This window comes from Amphibalanus amphitrite, unplaced genomic scaffold, assembly GCF_019059575.1.
Source record: "Amphibalanus amphitrite isolate SeventyFive unplaced genomic scaffold, NRLGWU_Aamphi_draft 000289F_arrow, whole genome shotgun sequence".
In the NCBI taxonomy this organism is placed as follows: domain Eukaryota; kingdom Metazoa; phylum Arthropoda; class Thecostraca; order Balanomorpha; family Balanidae; genus Amphibalanus; species Amphibalanus amphitrite.
Genome location: NW_024881784.1, coordinates 282,704 through 302,433, shown reverse-complemented (window position 1 = coordinate 302,433; position 19,730 = coordinate 282,704). Strand labels below are relative to the sequence as shown.

Here is a 19,730-nt window from a genome sequence, read left to right as displayed (position 1 = left end):
CCAACCTCAACTAAAAGTTTATGAAGCCTTACAACCTAACAAATGACTTAATTGCCAAAATAAATCCCTTAGTACAATAGCTTGACCCTAAAATAACAGAAATTTTGCATGCAGACCCTGAAATGGAGGGTTTATGAAAAGTAACAAAAATAAACATTCACTAATATTGATATCAACATGTTGTTATAAATTTCATATGCAGCATAAGCGCCAATACTGCCTTCATTTACAATGTTGCTACTGTTTTCCACTCACAAACGCTGCCGTCCGTGGACAGCAGCAGCAGCAGTGAAACGTCACCCGTGGTGTGACATCATCACCCATGACGTAATGGAAATCCAGTTGTTACCAAGGCCCGACAATGTGATGTCAAGGCGAATCAAGAAGTTCTTCATGCGATTGTTAGTTATCTGTCGTGCTAACTTATTAGCAGTTGAGTTGTGAAATGTATTATCAAAATCAATGTTTATTGAACGCAGATTCAGTTTATTTTCAGATGTACCTAGGTACCCTTACACTTCACTCATCTCAAGCTGTTCAAACACCCTTGACAAAGTCGATTAAGATGAAACGTTGGGTATAATTTATACTGTGTTTTCTCTGCATTATTAACATATTCATCATATATACAATATAAGGGCCACATGCTTTTTACAGGGAGACATGTCAGACAGCCCAGTAGGATGAGGCTTCGTCAAGCGTCATTTTTAGCAAAGCTTTTCTTGCTTAAAATCCAGTCTGCAAAACATGGCAGGGCTTACACTTTGGCTTACACTTGACTCCCAGCTGTTTTGTCTTTGCTATGCGATGTTAAACATATAAAACATCTTACTATTCATGTATGCGCCATGACTCATGTAATCTTTTCACAGCCAACACGCTCCTAATGTACTGGGAATGTGGGGAGTGCAGCAGCATCAGTGCAGCACCAATGGTCAGATGCGACGGCTGTGATAAATGGTACCACTTCCGTTGCGCGGGACTGTCTAAGGAGCCAGGTAAGCGCAAATGTTTTCTGTCTCAGTCTTTTTGTTGCAGCTATAGTGATCAATGAAAGATTTTCTGCACTGTTCAGCCAAACATGTATTTCAAACAATCTGCTTCCCAACCAAGGGCGTCGCCACAGGGGGGGGGGGACGGAGGGGATCTCGTCCCTCCACTTTTTAAAATTTTTAACATTACGCCTATGGCGTTGCATGGAAAGAATCAACTTGAAATGGTCCGAGCCCCTCCAAAATGGTCAATGTCCCCTCCAGTCGTCGCACCGTGGCGTCGCCCCTGTTTCCAACTACACAGATTTAGTCAAACAATGTGCCAATATGGAATTTTCAGGTTCAGTTGAATGAAATAGGAACAATGATAATTGTAGATTACGTATACCTGCAAGAGAGGAAAACAGAATACATTGTATTGCTTGTCCTTCACCGATACTGTTATTTTTCCATTTCTAGAAACACCGACATGGCGATGCAGGTGGTACTGCCTGGTGAGGCCGCGGTCTCCGGAATCGCCTGCAGACGAAGTCACCTGGCGTCCATCTGCACATCACTTGCAGAAGTGAGGCCTGCTGACAGCGTCTGGCAGTGTCGGCAACGTGCCAGACAGCTATCTGGAGTCCTGCTCACCGCAGGTCGCCGACAGGAGGGGCGACGCATCGTCTCCGAGGTCGCCTCAGCATCAGTGAGACCCCACTGGCCGTCTTCTTAGGCTTCAACTAGATTGCGAACAACCTATGCTGAGACAACGCCCATGACGTGTGATCCGGTACCGCTACCGCACTGCGTGCCTGTGCCCGCCGTGAGCCGCTAGTGCATGGGTTCGACCATGAGAATGTGTGTTTATGTTGCTTTTACTATTGTTTATACGTTGAAGTGACGAATTGTTTATTTTTCGCAAGCCTCCGCTGTCCGGTTGCCTGCAGCTCCATGCAACGCCAGCTGTACTGTTGTTTTAATGTTGTCTCTCCGCTCAGCTGTACTGTTGCCTCTCCGCTCATATATGACACCCTCTATATGAATGGCACTACTGATTGTCACACCCACTGTCCGTATTGTCCGTAGTGGTGTCTACGCCCATGTTAATACAGCGTGCAGAATCCAGATTCTATTGAGGAGAGTTGAGCCAAGTCACCATAGGCTCGGGAAGAGAGCAACGTGGAGGCCCACTGCCCCTTCCCCGGCCCCCACTGGGGGCGCCAGCCACTCCAACTTTTGACTGGATGTCAAGAGCGTCGCCACGAGGGGAACGAGTCGCCGGCCAGCCAAGGTAGCCAACGGCGTGTGAAGGTTGCCTGACCTCGAGGAAACTGAGATGGCACCAACGGAGGTTTTGTTAAGTAGGCGACCAAAATTCGAGCGGCAGCAACCTGGGCACCTTCACAGGGAATATGACCGGGGGAATATGACCCAATATCCCCCGTAAATATGTGCCTCGGAAGGGAGACCCAACCATAAAACTCGCCGTATCTTATCCACTATTTTTCGAGCAGGTCCATAGATTTCCGTCCTCAAAAGTGCGGGGATATTCCCCAGTGTTTGAGTTGGATGGGACTATCGTGGCGTTTACACCGACAGGAGATTCCCATTGCCGGCTGTGGGAAATTTGGATATCAATGGAATCAAAATCTTATCGATCGATGAAGAACTAAATTACCCCGACCCGGAGAGCGTCTTTGGAATCAAAGCAGTAGCACATGACGCAAGACTTCAGGCAAATGAATCCTTCTCGTCTGAAATAAAACATTTGTGTATTGATAAGCACGTTTTATAAGCAATGGTAGCAAGATTCTTCATGTATTTGGTTTAAGTGATAATTTAGTAGCAGATACTTACCGTCGCATTTCGTTTTTTTAATTAATAATTTATATTGTCAGAACTAGCAACATATCTCTTCACTCAACAATAATTACAAAAGTGAAAAAGAAATGATAAATTGCTCATATTTTGGTGAAACTAAAAATTAATTCAGCACATATTTTTTTTACAGCGTTGAAGTCCAGCATATTTACGTCTGGACAACGAGTTGCGTTGGAGAGGCCGGAAATAGTGGCGATTTCAGGACCGCAAGAATGGACCGTCATTGGAGTGATTCTTTTTTAAACCGTGCACTGTTTTCGGCCGGAATTTAATAGTTACTACAAAATATTTTGTGATTACGTTTCCACCAAGAATGAATGCCATCAGGGCTAAATTTTTAATACTATTGCATTTTGCCAAGAAGCATATAGTGCTGTTATATTGCAGTTTTAGCGCGTTTGTTACAAAATATGAAGCGAATAAGCGTCAGTATAATTCATCAACAGTGCCAGAAGTTAACTTGAGGGGAAGCTATGCTAATTGCTCTTGTCCATCCACTAAAATTTATTAATTATTTTGCTTTGTGTATTCCAAAAGGAGAGGGAACTATTTCATTTGTGCCTTCATGTCAGAATTGAAGGTGGATCATTAAATTTTCAACGCAGTTTACAAACAAGCATTTGGTCTTTCTCGTTTATAAGCAGTGGCTAAGAAAAGGTTGATCAATCCTGAAGTTCAGTCATCGTACCTCAACTTGGCAGCAAGATCCCCCAAGGACAGAGGATATATTGTATACATGTCCTGTAAATCAAAACAAACAAGCATTTGGTCTTTCTCGTATATAAGCAGTGGCTAAGAAAAGGTTGATCAATCCTGAAGTTCAGTCATCATAATTCATACCTGAACTTGGCAGCAAGATCCCCCAAGGACAGAGGATATATTGTAAACCTGTCCTGTTAATCAAAACATTTTTGTGCCTACAAAGGCTTAAGTTATCTGTGGTGTGTTCGGAGTTAGACTATATGGCCGGTTTTGTTGTATGTTTATGTGGAGATTAAATATAACTGTGACTCTGTGCTTGTTTTTATACTTACAGTCAAACAGGGAACAGCACATTCACATAACATACTCACCTAGCACCTAACTCATAGCTGTACCCTGCAGGATCTGTACTTGTTCATGTCTCGAGCATTAACAAAGCATTAAAGTAGCTTAGTAATCATTTCCCACATTTTCTGAGCATCTAACATGACATACAGCAGTGCAGAGCAGCTTCAGAGAAAAAAACACTTTAAATGCACAGACTCACACCAGCCACCCAATGAGCCAGTTCCTCAGTTGACTGTTTCCCTGGACGCAGCTTGGCAATGTGAGCTAACTTTTGGCAAGTTGAAGGTTAGCAGGTAAGATTGAGTTAGGGCGAGTACCTACCTATAACTGGGTGCTACTGCCATGCAGGTCTTGGGTAGGCTGCAAATATGTGTGATGATTGAGGTTAGGTCAGCTGTCAGGTTAGTCAGGTTCAGGTATGCTCATTGCTCAGGTCACATTTTTATGGACATTTGGCAAATTAAAAAACTAACAATCTAATCTAAGCTAACCCGACTAAACATACACTACTGACTATAGGAACTGAGCACCTACCTACTTGTGCCTACATCTCATACCATGTCAAAGTAGAGTTCCTTGGTGGAAGATGACCCTCAGTACTTTTTATCCCAGCCCTGTGAAGAAAGCTAATACCTGCTTCTAAGCTCTGAGTCACTGCCGACCATCCACAGGAAGAAACGCTGAGACTGAGAGCTTTGCCATTGTATATTGGACCAATAATGACTATCACGAATGACTATGAACACATAATATGATCACATCGTTGCATGGATTGTCACATTGACAATTTTACTACAATCCTTTTTTCAAGAAATACAGTGATGATGATTAACATCAAAAATCAAAATAAACATAAAGTGGATTTAGTGATCCAAGCTTTCTACTCCAGTAGCAACGGAATGATCGCATGTTTCATTTGCCAGACACTGAGTACCTGATGCACATTACAATCTGCATAGCATCTAAGCATAGTAAAACTGCCCAAGTCCATTCATTCTAGATTTTAACTTGATAGTTAGCACTAATTTATCTTGCTGTTGTAAGTTATCATTCAATATTCATACCAATACATCAATATGCGCTCATCAGTCAACATTTTCTGGCATGATCCTGCTCAGCGTGCTCTTCAGTATTGCTCCAAGGTCTGCAATATTGTAGCTTGTTTTTGGACAATAAGCTCTTTTAATTTTACTTTTTCTTGCTGATATATGAGCCCGATCACCTTGCGTTTATCAACCAAAATTTAATAACTTGTTCAACTTGATATTGATATTGCTCAGTAGTCAGGACCTCTGTCAGCCTCCTGGGTACTTCAGATTGTTTTCAGTCAACATGCTTCTTAAATATGATATAAGTCAATCTTAAGGGATTCAAAACATCCAACAAAACGACGTACAAGAGCAAGAAAACCACCAGATAAACTAAAAATGGCCTTGGAACAGAGCCAAGTGGTGCTCCATTTGTTTGTTTACAATGATTGTAGTGCTGATGTATTTTTAGGACTCTGAACGTCGGCTTATAAAAAAAAATGAAACGTTTTTACAAAAGTTGTAAGGCAAGTAATATTTATCTGGAAGAACTAAAATATTCAAAAGCCAAACACTATGAAATACATGAATCAGAACGAAAAAGTAACCCAAAAATCCAGCCTAATCACCGGCTCCTAAAACTGCAACACAATCAGCACTTTTCCCCGCAACTCGTTGTCCAGACGTAAATATGCTGAAGTCCAGCTCCAAAGGACAGCTGACGATCGTAGCCGAGCAGGCTGTTTGGTACTTCTTCACTACTTCTTAGAAGTACCCGTTAGTACCGATCATGTCTCACATAATAAGCTATTGGAACAAAAATATCCATATTCTCCAAATTATTCTCCTTTCACACTTTAAATAAATACTTTTGAAATGCATTTACCAATTAATTTCACAAAAACGGCTTAAAATTTTACAACGTCAAAATACTTATTCCAATTTCCACCATGAAACCACCACTATATTACTTGCTTACAGAACCGTGCGCACAGTGCGCGCAGTTTTATCGTGACGTCAGAGGGTGCTTCTTCAGTGGCGCCCCCTGGCGGGGAACGCGTGCAAAAAGTCCAGCTCTTAGGCATGTCCGGAATTTTATCAATTGTGGTGCATGGCGACACCTTTCGACTTAGCTGTGAGCATATTTGGTATAATCGTATCGCAAAGATTGTGTACACCAGCTTTATCTATTTGCAATGGCAGCTTTCGTACGACATTTGTGTATTGTCTTTTCTATGTTGGTCACTACTCGTTTGTATGTATTTTTAGAGCCCTGACAGGCTGATGAAGGAAGACTGAAGTCTTCTGAAAGCTATCATTACTAAGAAATGAAGCTGGTGTTATGACTTATGAACAGTGAACAGTGTCCCAAAATTTTATTTCAGAGTGAAAAATTGTTCTTGAAAATTGGAGATGAAAGTGGAAAATTGATTTCAGTTGGATATCATTCCCCACCCAAAACTGGCAAATTTTGGGACAATGGTTTTGAACAAACTTAACAATACAACATCACTGTCCCAGGCTCTAGCTGAATAACATCAATATATAACATAATACTTTGTGTAAGCATCTCGTACAACTGTGTTGCTGACTGCTGTGATAATGAAATCAAAACACATGCATCCTGCATCCATGAAAGTGGATAGTAAGTAGAAAGAAGCATTTGTTGCCACATGCTAGTGATAATTGTGCAATTTCTTGGTAATTTTAGTTTGTATGAAAACGCGTAAGATTTAGGTGATTGAAACTAAACATGGAAGATAATTTTTAGGTCAATTTTTACTTTTTCTTTTTTAATGCTGTTCTTGATATTCCACTTCACTCAAAACACACCAGTTCATAAGTTATTTCAGGGCTTTCACAATAGCCATGTCTTTGTGGTCAATCATCTTCAGAGCAGCCTGAGTCAATTCCATTCATGACTTCCTTAGCCATATATCTCTGATCCTTTTTCAGGACAAGACGTGCACTACTACATGTATGCTGTGCCTGGCTCAAGATTCCTATATGTAGCCAGGCTGCCCTACCGACACTGGCAAAATGAATGCTTCCTTGAACAAAGCTAACCAAAGGTGCCATCAACTGTCTTAATCTGAACAGGAAGGAAGCCTAGTTTTCAACATAGACAACAGCTTGTGTGAAGCTGTCACTTTCAGGGTGTGCACCACCCAGTATTCATTTGTTAACATCAATAATGTGTGACCACAAAAGGAAACCCTTCTGAAGGTAACATCTCTCGACCATTCTAAGATCCTGTTAACAATCCACTACCTTAATATTAACAGGTCTTTTAAATAACCATGCATTAACTGTTCCTCTGATAATGCTTGTTATGTTTTCAAATAGGTTCATGTTCTTTCATCCTGATTTTTCAAAGATAAGTATCACTTGCGTTTGTTTTTATTGCAAGTGTGATGCATGTAATTTCATCTTCATGTTTTCTCAGATCGAAGATCCTGCTCGCAGCTATGCCTCATTGCCTACCATGGCCAAAACCTCTTTGAGGTTTACCGTAGTGTTCTCCGTCTGATTGTTATGTGTTGAGGATGAGCTGAATGTTACTGATATTGATACCTGATATCTAATTGTGGTCAATGTTTAGTGTAATACCGTGACATCTTCCAATGCCAAAGTTTATTTTCAACGAGCCAAAGCTTATTTGCATTGCAATTACGAGCGGTAGTGTGATGTGTGGAACGTGTAGTAAGTACGATTGGGAACCACTTACTCTGTAACCCAAAGTGGCATGTTTGGATATATGAGAATGTTCAATGCTCATCGTCTTTAGATAATAAAAGCATTGGCATACCAGGAAGTGGATTGTTCGGTAGTCGCCTAAAATGGTATCAGAGCTGCAATTTTGACACCATCGTGTTCGTGATGCTCAGCCACGTCGAATGATATGCTTTTTGTATGGATGAGGTCAATTTAGGATGTTGACCTCCGTCCAAGGTCAGGTCAGGTCATTACCTCATGATGAGATCAAGTTGCACGTTATTCAATTCGGCAGGTCTTTCTGAGTCTATTTGTGTCTTTTCCGTCTAAGATCACTGTCAGCGCCAAAATAGCTGTCTCTATATCCCCCCCCCCCATCGGCTTATAATGGCCAGATCACCTGACCGACCTGACGTTAGGTGACCCTTAGGAGAAATCCGAAGTTAACGACTTTTGAGAATAAGGGAGTTTGATAAGTTCTGTAAGTTTCATCTACCTGTGATAGATCTCCTTGAATTGATGGAGTTGCTATGTTACGTTTTTTAGACCGTGCAGAGGTTCACTTATGACGTCATAGGTCAGTGACCTGACCTGACCTGAAAATGAGGTTGGTGCCACAAAATTCGGCTTGAATCAAAGGTCAGGTATGCCAACTAACAACCCTCCATCACCAGCGCGCTCACCCCTACTTTACTTTGCAGCAATGGTTTGCCGCACATTAACGATAAAAGTTTTGATCTGTCCGAGATTCGAACACAGGACCTTCCGATGTATCAAAAACATGGGGTCATATATAGACGAATATCTCGAAAACGGTTGGATGGGCTTGAACTTTTCGTCCCAAAAATGGAAATAAAAATGTTGTAGCTATCTTTTGACATACTTTGTATGTGGATGCCCACACTACGAAACCTTGAAAATCGAGCGCGAAAAGTCGCATTTTAACACGCAACCCTATGGGCTAGTAGGAAAAGTCACGCCCATGCTGCCATATGACTTTGGAGGGGGCTGCACCAGATGAGGGCGGGCCACCGGGGCAGCTCGCTCCAATACGGCACCGAATCGGCTGTCTCCACTCCGCCGCGTGTCAGCAGTGCCCAGACAAGCGATGCCCAGCGGCGCTCTGCAGCGTGAGCCGAGAAGAGGCTGATGTGCCGGAGCACGTGCTGCTCCGCTGCCGGGCCCTCGCTGGCTCCCACCGAGGTATTGGGTTTACGTGGAAATAAAAACCAATTCAGACGCTCAAACATGGGATAGCGTACAAAGCCCCGAAACACTCTGCCTGGTTGATATAGCCTTGATCAGTATATGTGCACATGTGCTTTATATGAAAAGGGCTTAATTTTCGCACACATTGAAATAGGCACCTAATTTTTGGCTCAAATCACTCAGAAATTTCGGCGCAAAATCGCTTGCGCCGAATTTTGGCGCAAGATGGTCTCACGGGCATCCGGCGTAGTGTATGGATGTTTTCCAGTCTGGCATGGGGTTAGGTAAGGTTTGATTTTTGTTTTGTATTTGTATCACATGTAAATATCATATCTGGATTCAGGATGTCAAATAGTGCAAGAATGTACAAAATGTATGCCTGAAAAGTGAATCACTTTCTGAACATTTACCAAAAGTGGTAGTTTAGTACCTACGCAAAGGTTAGGCTAGGGTAGATGATATTTTTTATCTTCACCATAGTTTATCTACACAGTAACCGAGAAACCCTCATCCAGACATAGCAATAGGTAGGCATGGCAAATCGTCAAAAAGTAAATATTTTTCTGCTCATCAGCATTTGACCAAAATAAGGGTTCTAGCATGTCTGGTTATTTCAGGTTATGTTAGGTTATATGTAGGTGAGGTTAAAACTTGAACAAGCTCTAAGACATATATACGGGCTTCATCTGAGATTAATATTGAGCTAGGGGTCTGGGAACCCACCTTCCTGTCAGGCCATGATACCTACTTGACACACAATCCTGCTATCTGAGGCGGCCCAGGAACCAGCTCAAGCAATTACAATGAAAGTCAACAGTCGTGCGGGCATTACACCACTCCCCATTAAAATATATCAAGTAATTAGCTAATGACGATAATCCCGCCACCGGCGCCACCACAAATCTTATGAAACAATCAACATTTACCTTTGATATTCCGAAAAGAAATACCCATAATGATTTAAAGCGAACGTGTTCTTACGCAGCTGTGACATAAGCTGCGCATACGAAAAACACCCGCTAGACCAATTGATGGCGAATAAACCTGTTGATGAAGAAATACTTGTCTCCCATTGGTCTGTGAACACAATCTGCAGGAAACGCAGCTTAAACTACAGTAAAATTTTGCAGGAAAATCTGCAGAAAGTAAGAAAAATGCAATTTAAACATATTTAGCCAATGAGTCTGGCCAATCTGTTGATATATTCCGATAGATATTGAGCACGATCAGTCATTTTGAAAGAATTACGGTCCGACTCTCTTTATTTTTAAAGCAATGACGAATAATATGATTATTGAAAAATTGACAAATATATTTTCTTGGAGGGAACAGTGGGACTAGCGTTAAGTTAAAAATCAAAATTAATACACTGATCGAGACCTCGCTTTCAAAAGTATATATCAGTGCATTTTCGCATCGAATCTCTCTCAATCATGAACAAACTTGGGCAAAAACAGCCAGATTGCCTGTTTTGTCAATTCACACATTTTCAGCTTTGGGGGCAATTTTAAAGTTGATGGCCAATGTTTTCAAAGTCAACATTTCCACAGGAAAAAATACAGCTATTTTTCTTACAAATTCATTCATTTGTAGAGTCCGACTCTCTCTTGTTTTCTCGCAGTTTCCGTTGTGATCTGAGAGAAACGATCATGTGTATCATAAGCGTTTGGCTCACTTCAAGACGGCATAATTTGCACTTACATTTTCTGCCGTGTGGAAGACCAGAGGGAGTCAGCTAATTTATGACAGAATGTGCTTAAAAAATGACTGGTGAATAATATCTTTTGTCAGTGCCTGACAAATATTTATATTTTAAATCACGCTCTTCAGCTGTCAAGTGAGCTCCAAATGGCCTAAATTGTCAGCTGTTTATCATCCTAGGTCAGCTCAAGGTCACAGACGTCAGCTGAAGAAAGTGGTGACCATTGGCCCTGTGTTGAGCGGACAAACCGGTGTTACCTAGTATTCTATGTACCGTGGGCTGAGGCGATTTCAATTTGAATTTTGAGGCAATCACAGTCGGGCGCACTGTGGTATCTCCGATTCATTTATGGAGACGTTTCTATTATTGGAAACGTTTCCAATTTTGACTACTCTTCTGTTCCAAAAATGGAAACGCTCGTTCCATAAATAGAAACGCTAACATCTCCGCACATATTTTCTTGCCAAGGGTGGCTGGATTCGATGTATAACAACTGTTTCGCGTAAAACAAGCTCAGATACACCAAAAGCACTTGTCTTCTTGCATGGAAAGCTGTCGTATGCATTAAAATTCACGTCTTTAAAATGTTCCTGAATCGTATCCATTTATGGAGACTTAGTTTCCAAAAATGGAAACGCCGATGTTCCAAAAATAGAAACGCTGAAGTTCAAATGTGTGCAAACTTAGCTTAAATGTGTTTTTAAAATTCACATGCAACTAAAAATTTGATGTTTTTGGACTGGTTTAGCATCTCGGCTCTCGGCAGTTACCTTGGACGCCGGGTTCGATAATAATACCTTACGAGCCGCAACTTGAGCACATTCAAAAGTCAACTAAAACTAAGATTTCCCAGAAACTACTGGACAGATGTGGTCCAAAGTGGGCAATACATAAAGCGTAGATATCATTTCAATATATAAAATTAATATCCATGTTACACATGAGCTAGAATGAATAAATTCATCGTCAGAATGCAATGGTATTTGGTGTGACGACGGTGCAGACCTTATTTCCATCCTGCTTTTTACGTATTTGCACGGAGATTTACGTTGATCCGAGCCTACGATCATATTCAGCACATTTGAAATATCATAAAATGCCCACTTAAGTCTCCAAATAGGGCTTTGCAACAACTTTCATGCGATTTAATAAAAGATTGACGACCACCAGGCCGCTGGTACACCGGAAAACGCAGCGTGATAATGAATGAAAAACTGAAGTTCCCGGTGATGTGGTTGTTCCAATCAATGGGTCAGTCTTTCAGTAGTCTGTTAAAAACGTTATTTTTTGTTCAAAATATTCATAAATGTTTTTATTTTCGATTAGAAAAACCTGTGAATTTTTTATCACGTCAACATGTTATAAGCATCGCCTCGTTCGTCAACTTTCGATTTTCTGATCGGAAAGTCGGAGAACAGGAACATAAACTAGAATGCTGGCTGTCGATTGGTGGCATCCTGCGCATGCCAAATTGCACCAATCAATGCCCAGTTTGCTTTAAAGGCACGGTTCGTCGGAAGGTCATCTCAGCCTCAAAAGAAACGGTATATACCATTCGAAAGCTGACGGTGAGCTGAATCCAAAAATGTATTTTTTATAAAAATCGATCGATGGCCTTTTTTGAAAATTGCGTTTTTGTAAAAACTTAATAATCTTTTGTTCAACGGGCTGTCCCGGACATTCTTGAAAACATAAACATGTATTTTTGAGTTCCAGTGAAAGCTGAACGCCAAAAGAACAATATTTAGCGAAGCAATATTTCCAAACGTTAATATGCGTCTCCCACAGCCGAAAATAAGGCGCAATCACACAGCTCAGTGTCACGATGGACCAAAGTCAGCCACACAGAAGCGTGAAATGACCCTTATCGACTCGCAGACCCGGCGCTCTCGGCTCGCCTGACCGGTCACGGAAAGAACGTTCGGCTCTCGTTCAACTAAACAAATGTCATATTTGTCAGTTTAGCTGTCCACATCGCTATTAAAGTTATTCAGGATACCTGTGAAGAAAATTCATTGTTCTGCTCGATTTACAACATGCTTTAATTTACATTTTTCTTATGCATGTTTTGTTCCATCCAGCTGCGATCAGTGCCCGCGCAGGGGAAGTGAGCGGGGTTTCACTGTCAGAGGCTGTACTGGTGACAGCTGCTCGGCCGTGCGACCGGTCAAAGGTTACCCTGCCCCGCCGGGCGCTACCCCCACTCCACCCGAGCTGAGGCCGGTGCAGCCTCTGACATTTCAGCGCGGCCAATTTTCCTTATATGGGCATGATACCAAGCTCAATTGAGCAAAGTAGACATGAAAAAATGCAAATTAATGCATGATGTGAGGATGACAGAACAATGAATTTTCTTCACAGGTATCCTGAATAACTTTAATAGCGATGTGGACTTTTAAACTGACAAATATGACATTTGTTTAGTAGAACGAGAGCCGAACGTTCTTTCCGTGGCCGGTCAGGCGGGCCTAGAGCGCCGGGTCTGCGAGTCGATAAGGGTCATTTCACGCTTCTGTGTGGCTGACTTTGGTCCATCGTGACTCTGAGCTGTGTGATTGCGCCTTATTTTCGGCTGTGGGAGACGCATATTAATGTTTGGAAATGTTGCTTCGCTAAATATTGTTCTTTTGGCATTCAGCTTTCACTGGAACTCAAAAATACATGTTTATGTTTTCAAGAATGTCCAGGACAGCCCGTTGAATAAAAGATTATTAAGTTTTTACAAAAACGCATTTTTCAAAAAAGGCCATCGATCGATTTTGATAAAAATTACATTTTTGGATTCAGCTCACCGTCAGCTTTCGAATGGTATATGTCGTTTCTTTTGAGCCTGAGATGACCTTCCGACGAACCGTGAAGGTAGCGATGCACACAGCGTCTCCATTTATGGAACAGATCGTTTCTATTTTTGGAAACGGCGTATCCATTTTTGGAACATTGTTCCAAAAATGGAAACGTTTCCATAAATGGATCGGAAATACCACAGTGTGCCCGACTGATCAGATACAAATCGTAGGTACTAGGTAGGCTATCTGTAAGAATCTTGGAGTAGATACCTACCTACCTATTCGAGTTTGTTTGTTGGGGGTTAGGTTATTAGGGGCGCGCCGACTGCGAAGTGTGAGGTCATTTTGCGCCCACCTGACCTATTCGAGTTTGATTGAATTTGAAATCAGGTTTGAAATTGGTCTATTGATTTTTTTTCAATGCTGCTGGTTTGTGTAGGTACGATGGTACGAGCCGTAAGTACCCTCTAAGAACAGTAGGAATTCTCAAAATAAGAATGAAAGGGTAGAACACATCCTTCTAAGCTTAAACACAACAAATTGATACAATATTTTTTACATTGACATAGAATATTGATAAATTACACTTAACAGTTAACCACCTGCAGAGTGTGGTAAGGTTAGGTCCTTTAGGGTTAAATGTGAATTGTGAAGATTAAGTACCTATGGTGGACGCCGGTGAAAACAGGGCGCCGGAGGGCATATTAGTCACGTGACATTTGGAACTTCTCCCACTCCAAGGGCCTTCTATATGCCAAACGTCACGTGTAAATTTCACGAACCTTGATCAAATCGCCCCAGGCGCCCGGTTTTCACCGTCGTCCCCTATGGTGAAGAAAAAAACAATCTAACCTGACCTCATTGACCCAAAAAAGACTTCTAGAGGTCAATGCCTGACCTAACCCTACCTTCTAACCTACAACTTACAACCTACCAACCTACCAACCTTAAGCCCACAACCTATATCCCACCATTCCAACCTGCATCCTACTAACCTTCCATTCTTACTCCATGTATACATATACCAGGCTAGGTGCCTATTTTTTGTTAAGTTAAATTCTGGAATCCTGCTAGTATATACCTGTTTTTCATGGTCAGTGCTCATATGGACAATTTTCTAGGTCACTATATGGTAAGTGAAAGTATGTGTTTTAATCAATTTTGAGCCCAGTGTCAGAGTGGAAAGGGCAATTTTTACCTTCTGCCTGATCCAGATATTGAAATATTAATTGCATTTGCACTGTATTTGTTTGTTTTGGGCTTGAGTTAATTGGTTTTAATCTGCTTGTTGTTTTTTTTAGTTTCATTTGGATTTTAGCTTTAAAAACCAACTGTCAGTTAGAGCTACCAAGTGTTTATGGAGCTCTGGTGAATTTAATGACATGGATAACATCCACTACCTATAAAGTGATACATTCAAAATTTACATATCCACTTTCTTAGATATGTAAACATCGCCTTCAACTCACTATAATTTTTATTTTATTTTTTCATTCAAACCATGCTGTTAGGCTTCTTGATATATTTATGCATACTTGCCAACTTACATGTCAATGTCAGCAATAGACATGCTGCCTTGAGTTTGGTGTACCTAAGCATAATTTGTGTTTGTATAATTGTAGACATTTAGTTAAGGCATATTTAGCATATGCAGTAAGAACATCTCATCTGTAATTCCCATGATATGTTTGTTTTAGGTGGCACTAGGAACGGCGAGGCTGTCAGAAACTCAATCACTTTAGGCACCATGACCGAAACGTCCGACCTCGGGAAGCTTCCATGTGTCTCGGAGGAGAGCATCATTGAGTTTCTGAAAAGGAGACTGCTCTCCAAGATCATTTACACATGGGCTGGCTCCAATTTGATCGCCGTGAACCCGTTCGAGGACGTGGCCGGCGCCGAAGACCCGGCGCTGAATGAGCTGATCCGGCGCCGGGACGGAGCGCGCGGCCCGCTGCCGGCGCACGTGCATTCCATCGCGCAGACGGCGCACCACGGCCTGCAGGCAGGCACCGACCAGACCGTCATCATCAGCGGCGAGAGCGGCGCCGGCAAGACGTTCTCGGCGCACCGGCTGCTGCACTACCTGGTGCAGCTGGAGGCCAGCGGCAGCCAGGGCACCGGCCGGACCGTCGAGCAGAAGCTGAACGTCTCCAACCCGCTGCTCGAGGCGTTCGGAAACGCGCGCACCACCAACAACGGCAACAGCAGCCGCTTCTGCAAGCTGTTCCGGCTGGAGTACGGCGGCGGCCGGCTGCGCGGCGGTGCCGTACACACCTGCCTGTTCGAGAAAACGCGCGTCATGTGGCGCGGCGCCGGTGAGCGCAGCTTCCACATCTTCTACCAAATGGTGGCCGGACTGCCGGCCGGCTCGCTGCACGCGCTCGGACTCGATCGGCACGCCTCGCTCAGCGAACTCTCGGGCCACGCCTGTGACGCGGACGCGACCGACTTCGCGGTGACCGAGTCGGCGATGGCCGAGCTGGGCCTGAGCGGGGAGCAGCGCGCAGCCGTGTTCGCCGTGCTGGCCGCCCTGCTGCACCTCAGTCGGCTGCGGGTGGTGGCGCGCACAGACGACCAGTTCGAGGTGGAGGACGACGCGGCGCTGCAGTGGGCGGCCCGGCTGCTGGGTGTCAGCGCGCCCCAGCTGGCCGAGACGCTGACGGAGCAGCAGCTGGCGGCCGGCCGCAGCAGCGTGGTGCGCCGGCCCTGTCAAACAGAGCAGGAGTTGCTGGCGCGCCGCGACTGTCTGGTGCGCGAGCTATACGACGGCCTGTTCCGCTGGCTGGTGGAGTGGATCAACGGCCAGATCGCCTCGGGCAGCGCGGCGCCGCGCGCCATCTCGCTGCTCGACATCTCCGGGTTCGAGAGTCTCGAGACCAACAGTCTGGAGCAGCTGTGTATCAACTACGCTAACGAGCGGCTGCAACAGTTCTTCCTGGCGTCTTTTCTGCGCCGGCTGGAGGCCGCCTTTCTCGAGGAGGGTCTGATCGGCGCCAGGCTGGAGTACCCAGACAACGGCCGGCTGCTGGTGGCGCTGGACGGGCCGGCGCCGTCCGTGTTCGGCGCGCTGGACGAGGCCAGCGGGCTGCGTCAGGTGGTGTCGGCCAGTCAGCTGAGCGCCGAGGCGCAGCGCGCCGCCTGCGCGGCCCCCGGCGCCGGCGGCGAGCACACCTTCACCGTGCGCCACTTCTGCGGACCTGTGTCGTACGACGCGCGCGCGCTGGTCGCCAAGAACCGCGACCGTGTGGACGCGACGCTGACGGCGCTGCTGGCGGGCAGCTCGGAGTGGCTAGTGCGCCAGCTGCCGTCGCCGGCGGCGGCGCCGGGCACGCCGCGCGGCGCGCGCCGCCGCAACACGGTGCTGGCGCGCCTGCAGCTGTCGGTGGGAGCGCTGCTGCGCCGGCTGGACGGCTCCGACGTGCAGTTTGTGCGCTGCGTGCGGCCCAACGGCGCCGGCGCGCCCGGCCTGGTGGCCGACGCGTACATGCGGCGCCAGCTGCGCGCCGCCGGAGTGCTGGCCACAGCCCGGCTCAGCGCCGCTGGTTTCCCGTTCCGTCTGACTCCGGCCGAGTTTGTGGCCCGCTACACGGAGCTGGTGGAGCTGCGGCAGCGCGCCGAGCCGCGGCCAAACAACCTGCTACTCACACAGGTGCGTACTCCTATATTCTGTGCATTCTGACCAAACCATTTGGCAATTCACAGTCCATCAAATAACTGATCACGCATGAACTGTATGACAAGTAACAGCCACCAACCGGTAACCAGCTGCTAGCACAGGGGAACTCCTAATAGTTAGTTCACCAAATAGTTGCCCACTTTGGCACAACCCTGGTGCACCATAAGCCAATAAGAGCTCAAATATATCGCACAGTTATTATTGGAGACCAATTCGGTTAACATCTCTCCTGGAATTACTGAGCTAATGTGATAATTGCCGCATAATCATGCATATTGCCTGATATCTCAGAGACGTTTCGTGTGTCCGTTTTCAGACGATCGAGCGGTGGACGCCGGACGACCCCGGGGTACGTGTCGGCACCGGTCACGTGTTCCTGACGCGGGGCGCCTGGTACCGGCTGGGCGACCTGTGTCAGCTGGCGCGCCGCAGCGCCGCCGGTCGGCTGCAGCGCTGCTGGCGCCGCCGCCGCCGGCTGCGCGCCGCCCTGCACGTGCAGCGCTGGGTGCGCGGCTGGCTGGCGCGGCGGCGCTACGGCCGGCTGCGGGCGGCCGTCACCCTGCAGCGGCACACACGCGGCTGGCTGGCGCGGAGACAGTGCCGCCGGCTGCGCGCCGCGCTCACACTACAGCGGTGTGTGCGCGCCTGGCTGGCCGGCCGGCGGCGGCAGCGCGCGGCGGCCGTGCTGCAGCGCTGCTACCGGCGCCGGCTGGAGGCGGCCCGCCGGCATCGGCGTGACCTCACCGACTCGATGGTGTCGGACGGCGCCGACTCGGGAGTCAGCTGCCTCGACTCGGGAGTCTGCAGTCTGGAGTCGCCGCCGGGCGAGGAGCGCCGCTGGCAGGCGGGCAGCGGAGCGGGCACGCCGAGCCCGCCGGCCGGCGCGGCGCCGCCCCAGCTCCGGCCGCTGCCCCCGGACAGTCTGCTGGCCGGCAAACCGCTGCACATGGCACGCGGCATCGTGTCGGTGCGGCACGTGTTCGCCGACCGCCTGCCGTTCCACACGCGGCGCACGTGCCTGCCGTTCTCGTGCGAGCTGCCGCGGTTCCTGGTTCCGGCCGGTCTGGTGGACTTGGTGTGACCGCGCACTGCCGCTACCGGCGCCAGGCTGACCGTAGTCGTCCGCTAGAGGCTAGAGGTGTAGGTGAGGTATAGGTAGCTAGTGCTGTGTGATGCGTGAAGTTGACGTGCGGGTCCGGTTTTATGTAGATCGGTGACCAAGTCGATATCTGCCATTTGTAGCTATTACTAACACCCGAAGTCGGGTATTCTGTCTCTGGTATTCTTTGCCGTTGGGTTTTAGTTTGATGAGTCTGTTTTAATTGCTCAAGTGGCGCACTGGTTGTAGGCTGTGTGGGTAATATTTTTGACGCCGTCGAGTAACCTCTTAAAGGATCAAATTGTCAACATGATCAAATTATCTACTTCCAGCTATGTCGTCCTACATGAAACCTGAAACCGAAAGGGAATTAGTATGTTGGTGTTAGCACTGCGGATTGCTGGGTACCATTTGCCTTTTGACATGAGCTTTCAGTCGAGCTGGAGACGGGTGCAGGTGCCACAGTCGGTAGGCCGGCGGCCCGTAGTCGGTGATACTCTTGCCGTTGTTCGCGTGTGTACTAACCAGATCAGTTGTGGTCGGCCCGTAACTGCGCGGCGACGGGGTCTCTCGAATCGAGCGATCGCCGTCGGTACCTGCGGTAGGTACTTAAAGTGGAGATGTGAGGTGCGTGGTGCCACACGCTTTACGCAGGGTCCAAATGTGGATGAAGATGGGAACAGTCTGTGCCAGAGAGTTTGCTCAGTTGCTTTACATGCCAGGCGTAGTGGCAGCATGTAGTCATAATAGAAGTCATAATAGGAGAAGTCTCACTCCTGCCATCCAGTGAGCTGGCAGCACTATTTTTAGGAAGAGAGGCAAGTGCAATTTATACTGATATTGTCTCGTCCTGGGCGGTAGCCACTTTCAGTAGTGAGTGATGTGGTTATCTTCGATGTCCGTTGTGCCGAATTACGACCAATGGTAATCTATAATTCCTTAGATTGTCTTGTGCCAAACTTTATTTTTCGTACGCTGCTATGTCGAGACATGTTGTTGCAATATATTCGCTGTATAGTGTGCGATGTTTGCCCTGGCGAATGCCTCAGACGACAACCGGTGCCACCAGTGACCGCACCGTGCGAGGACGCGTTTCTGTTGCACCCGGTAAGCACGGACGCCGACGCCGTGATCGCTCAGCCCTCTGGTGGATTCAGTGTGCATCAGTGGCTACTGGAGGTGATCCGCGATTAGCTCTATTCGCCGAAAGGCAAGTCATAGCGCCACATGGCGAACATTTCCCCGAAGCTTCCACAGAGGAGCTTTGGTAGTGTTTCAGCTTCGGACCCGTTTTAATATAAGTTGCGGCATTACGGTCAATATGTAGGTAGTGGACAATATTTGAATATTTCGTTGGCGTGTTCCGAGACGAAATATCGCTATAGTTATGAAGACAGGTCACGCCCCGGACCTGGGAGCACAGCTGAGCTCTCGTAGCCTACATTCAAGATTCGTCTTAGAAATAGTCTTATACAACCGGAAGTGGATGATCATCAGTTTATGCTGAGGACCATGGTTATAAGACAGCACCATTATGATAGTCATCAAACCATCAGTAGACACATCCAGTGACGACTGATGAACCGGAACGTGTACGGCAGTCTTGT

At 46.3% G+C, this 19,730-nt stretch overlaps 1 protein-coding gene across 2 annotated transcripts in view; it reads left to right on the top strand.

Annotated features, from left to right (window-relative positions):
* LOC122387542 (unconventional myosin-XIX-like) overlaps positions 1–19,143 on the top strand; it is a 38,171-nt gene extending 19,028 nt beyond the window's left edge. The window contains exons 1-3 of one of the 2 annotated variants that reach the window (XM_043377835.1): positions 14,164–14,477; positions 15,043–16,997; positions 17,341–19,143. In XM_043377835.1, coding sequence (XP_043233770.1) covers positions 15,093–16,997; positions 17,341–18,105 — 2,670 coding nt within the window. In that variant the 5' untranslated portion in view covers positions 14,164–14,477; positions 15,043–15,092 and the 3' untranslated portion in view covers positions 18,106–19,143. Of the gene's footprint in view, positions 1–14,163; positions 14,478–15,042; positions 16,998–17,340 lie in introns of those variants that run through there. The other variant, XM_043377834.1, reaches the window with a different exon arrangement.
* Positions 19,144–19,730: the final 587 nt, after the last annotated feature.